General features: G+C 47.1%; 1 protein-coding gene across 1 annotated transcript in view; it reads left to right on the top strand.

Annotated features, from left to right (window-relative positions):
- Window positions 1-1109: 1109 nt before the first annotated feature.
- The window catches only part of LOC108542367 (uncharacterized), a 7956-nt gene continuing 4536 nt past the window's right edge, over window positions 1110-4529 (top strand). The window contains exon 1 of the mRNA XM_017892355.1: window positions 1110-1155. Coding sequence (XP_017747844.1) covers window positions 1110-1155 — 46 coding nt within the window. The remainder of the gene's footprint in view (window positions 1156-4529) is intronic.

The raw sequence follows: 4529 nt of genomic DNA, 5'->3' as shown, positions 1-4529 counted from the left end.
GTGATAAGAATGAAAAGCTAGTCGAGTACATGCAATAGAGGATCCCACTCTGGTGTGAAACTGTTCACCCACAAACCATGTGAAATGTCCTTGCCAAACGCCTCCTCCCGAGCAAGGGCTCAGGTAGAGGTTAGCCGGCTATCCACGCAGGTGTTACAATTTCCCTGAATACGAAGAATCTATGGTAAGTGTATCAGGAGATATTAAGATAACTATGGCAAGCTTAGAGTGCTTGCAGGAGAAATCCAGATACTCCTGTAACTTTAGTTTTATACAAACAGGTAAATCAATCCCCATCTCTCTGTTAAAAGACTCCACTCGCCTCCTTTCCCAGTGACACCTAATCTGAAAGTTTCCTTTGTTTCTGGTGCTGTGTGAACTGCAGAACACTTTTCAGTGTTCCCCTTGGCCACACAAAAAGGGGAAAAGGCATTTTTAAAGACAGTTATTGGCTTCGTTTGCAGCTCACGGCTGCCAGTGTTTACATGTGGCACTCACGTTATTTAGTGAAGACCTCAACATTACACCCAGGGTGTGCAATCATCTCGGAGCCAGCATAAAACACACACAGATCCCAAGAGGAGCTACACAGTGCCAGGCGGGGCGAAAAAAAGCTTCACCTTTTCCAACACCATCAAACATCTTGCCCCATAAACACCACCAACACAGAACACCTACCTTTGAAAACAGACGTAAGCTGCTTGGAGGAAAGCTGAACCTGCAATTAACCTGCTTACGGAATAACAGCAAGTGGAGGCCTATCAAAGGAGCTTTCTGCAAGACCCGACTTGAAATCCTAATCAGCAAGTCTGTTCCCCTGGCCTCGGCCTCAGCCTCAGCCACTTTTTATCCAGGTCCTTGATTCACTGCAACTCCACTTCTTGTTCTTTATTCTTTTTGCAGCAATCATCTGGGGCCAGGGGGAGGGTGCAGACATATTAGGTTTGAGATGACATCACAATGGGAGATGTGCAGGAGAGGAAGAACTCGAGCTGTAGGAACAGGAAGCCTGCTACAAGGGGTAAAGGTGGATGGAGAGAGAGCCTGAGCACAGGATTAGGGTCAGACTCTTAGAACTGCAAGAAACTTCAGAGACCTGTTTGGCCAGTATGGCCCAAACTGGCACCTGGATGGACGCAATGCCTCAGGATGCTGGTAGGTATGAATTAAAGAAGGGTTCTGTACTCATGGGGGAAATGCTAGGTGAAACAAACATTTATTTACTTTAATTTGTAAATAATGTATTTGTTTTTAGCTGCAGTATTTATCAGGACCTTTAATATGCCAACATGGAACTCTTTTTTTTTCTACACTCTATTAATCAATCTTTTTTTTTTTTTAATGGAATCTTGCTCTTGTTGCCCAGGCTGGAATGCAATGGTGCAATCTCAGCTCACTGCCACCTCCACCTCCCAGGTTCAAGTGATTCTCCTGCCCCAGCCTCCCGAGTAGCTGGGATTACAGATTGCAGGCACCCAATACCACACCTGGCTAATTTTTTGTATTTTTAGCAGAGATGGGATTTCATCACGTTGGTCAGGCTGGTCTCGAACTCCTGACCTCAGGTGATCCACCTACCTCGGCCTCCCAAAGTGCTGGGATTACAGGCATGAGCCACGGCACCCAGAAGAACTTTCTCTTCACTCAAAGAAACGTGGAACAGTGCATCTCAAAGTGTGACCTGCAAGACTACCCACAAATTGTCCTGGAGGAGATACACGCAAAACCTGAGAGGAAGCATTTAAAACTATTATAAGTAATTTGAAATTGCGACAGCATCCAAGGTCATATGATCAATGAACTCACTGGCCAGTGTGCGTGTTGCTAATTGTATGGCAGGAGGCACACAGCATGCCCTGTGTGCTTGTCACATGTCATAGGACAACAAATTGAGCCACAGTGGATTGGGGGAAAACGTGGTCCTACAGCAGAGTTGGCTGAGAACTGGTTTAGGAAATACTGCTGGTTCCAATTTCTATGGTACATATCGGGTATTCTGCTGACACCAGAATAACTGAGTGACCTGACTAGGTCACATCACAATGTATCCACAGCAAAAGGCTGACCTTAAGATTTACCAACTGGGGAACCCGATAAAAGAAAAGTCAGTTAGGGAACTAAAAAAGTAAAAAATAGGAGAAGCATGTCACTGAAAATGATTTCATCATCATGGTGATTCTGATTTTAATGGGCAGCCAGCTAAGCAGACCTCCACACATCCTCTCCAGGGATCCCTATGAAGGTGTAAAATGAAAAAGTCAAATAGATAAAAGCTCCTGCCCAACTCTCACAAGAATGCCCGTGATGGACTGGATTGAGGAAATTTAATCCTGAAATGTACATACCTGAACAAGTGGGAAAACCGTTTGCAGCTCCCCACTCTGGTAACAAATGAGAGAAGCTGCCCAAGTGTGAGACAGGAAGGGGCAGGGAGGGCGGAATGTGGGAAGGAGAGAAGATTCCCCCATCTAAAAGCCCAGGGGCTCACCAGGTCCAGCCATTTGTTGCCATGAGAAAGGCAGGCATGGTACTGTCTCATCCTTTATAAAAGCAGCAGGAAATCTGGATTTGTGTATGAAATCTCCCAGTCTGTCAACATAGGCAATACATGTGCATGTTTTAAAACTCCATGAATGGCTGGGCGCGGTGGCTCACGCCTGTAATCCCAACACTTTGGGAGGCCGAGGCGGGCGGATCACGAGGTCAGGAGATCAAGACCATCCTGGCTAACACGGTGAAAACCTGTCCCTATAAAAATACAAAAAATTAGCTGGGGGTGGTGGTGGGCGCCTGTAGTCCCAGCTATCGGGAGGCTGAGGCAGGAGAACGGCGTGAACCCAGGAGGCGGAGCTTGCAGTGAGCCGAGATCACACCACTGCACTCCAGCCTGGGCGGCAGAGCAAGACTCTGCCTCAAAAAAAAACCACAAAAACCCATGAATCTTCACTGTTAGGCTTCATTTATATTAGGTTGAACAACAGGCAAAACTAATCGGTGGTGGTAGAAGGTGAGATAGTGGTTGTTCTTGGGATGGGGACAGTAACCAGAAGGGCATACAGAGGTAGCTTTGGGGGTTCTTGAACTGCCACTTCTTGGCACTTGTTACCAACAACATACTTGTATGTTTGCCTTGTGAAAAGTCATCAGGTCGTGCACTTCTGATTTGTATACTTTTCGATAAGTATGTAAATAAAAATTTAAATAAGCAACCCAGGCCGGGCAGGGTGGCTCACGCCTGTAATCCCAGTACTTTGGGAGGCCGAGGCAGGTGGATCACCTGAGGTCAGGAGTTCAAGACCAGCCTGACCAACATGGAGAAACCCCGTCTCTACTAATAATACAAAATTAGCCAGGCCTGGTGGCTCATGCCTGTAATCCCAGTTACTTGGGAGGCTGAGGCAGGAGAATCGCTTGAACCCGGGAGGCAGAGGTTGCAGTGAGCCGAGATCGTGCCATTGCACTCCAGCCATGGCACTCCAGCCTGGGCCACAAGAGCAAAACTCCGTATCAAAAAAACAAAACAAAACAAAAAAAGAAACCCAAACCCCACAGATTTATAAACAGTGTAATGTCTGAGATTTCTTTCAAATAATACTGAAAAGAGATAAAACAGCACTTCCTTAGAAATAATGGAGGGGGCCAGGCACGGTGGCTCATGCCTATAATTGCAGCACTTTGTGAGGCCAAGGCGGGTGGATCACCTGAGGTCAGGAGTTCGAGACCAGTCTGGGCAACATGGTGAAACCCCACCTCTACTAAAAATACAAAGTTAGTCGGGTGTGGTGGCGTATGCCTGTAATCCCAGCTACTTGGGAGGCCAAGGCAGGAGAGTCGCTTGAACCTAGGAGGTGGAGGTTGCAGTAAGCTGAGATGACATCATTGCATTCTAGCCTGGGCAAAGAGAGTGAAACTCTGTCTCAAAAAAAAAAAAAAAAAAAAAAAAGAAATGAAGGAGGGATGTCTTGGGGAAGGCATAAAATAAAGCCATGTCAAGAAGTGGTTAAGAGAATGGTGTTCAAATGCGGGCTGCCATCTCTCTGAGGTTTCTCCTTTTGTGTAGGGAGAGCTAAATTAACTGGTGCTTCAAGGAAGAGGATGTCCTGCAGAGAAACAATGCACACAGGCTGTCTTGGCAAAGGTAAGGGTAGCTGCAGAGTAAGTAAGGGCCAAGTTCTCCGTGGAGCGCATGAAGTTGGGATGGGCCGGATCAGCTTTATATAAGACATTTTTGGCCAGGGGCAGTGGCTCACGCCTGTTATCCCAGCACTTTGAGGGGCCAAGGCGGGCAGATCACAAGGTCACGAGTTCGAGACCAGGCTGGCCAAACATGGTGAAACCCCGTCTCTACTGAAAAAAAAAAAAATACAATAATTAGCTGGGTGTGGTGGTGGGCGCCTGTAATCCCAGCTACTCAGGAAGCTGAGGCAGGAGAACTGCTTGAACCCAGGAGGCAGAGGTTGCAGTGAGCCGAGATCATGCCACTGCACTCCAGCCTGGTTGAAAGAGCAAGACTCTGTCTCGGGAAAAAA

The sequence above is a fragment of the Rhinopithecus bieti genome, unplaced genomic scaffold (assembly GCF_001698545.2).
Source record: "Rhinopithecus bieti isolate Rb0 unplaced genomic scaffold, ASM169854v2 scaffold_20098, whole genome shotgun sequence".
Classification (NCBI taxonomy): Eukaryota; Metazoa; Chordata; class Mammalia; order Primates; family Cercopithecidae; genus Rhinopithecus; species Rhinopithecus bieti.
The sequence above is the reverse complement of the archived record's forward strand: the minus strand, read 5'-3'. Positions and strand labels throughout refer to the sequence as shown.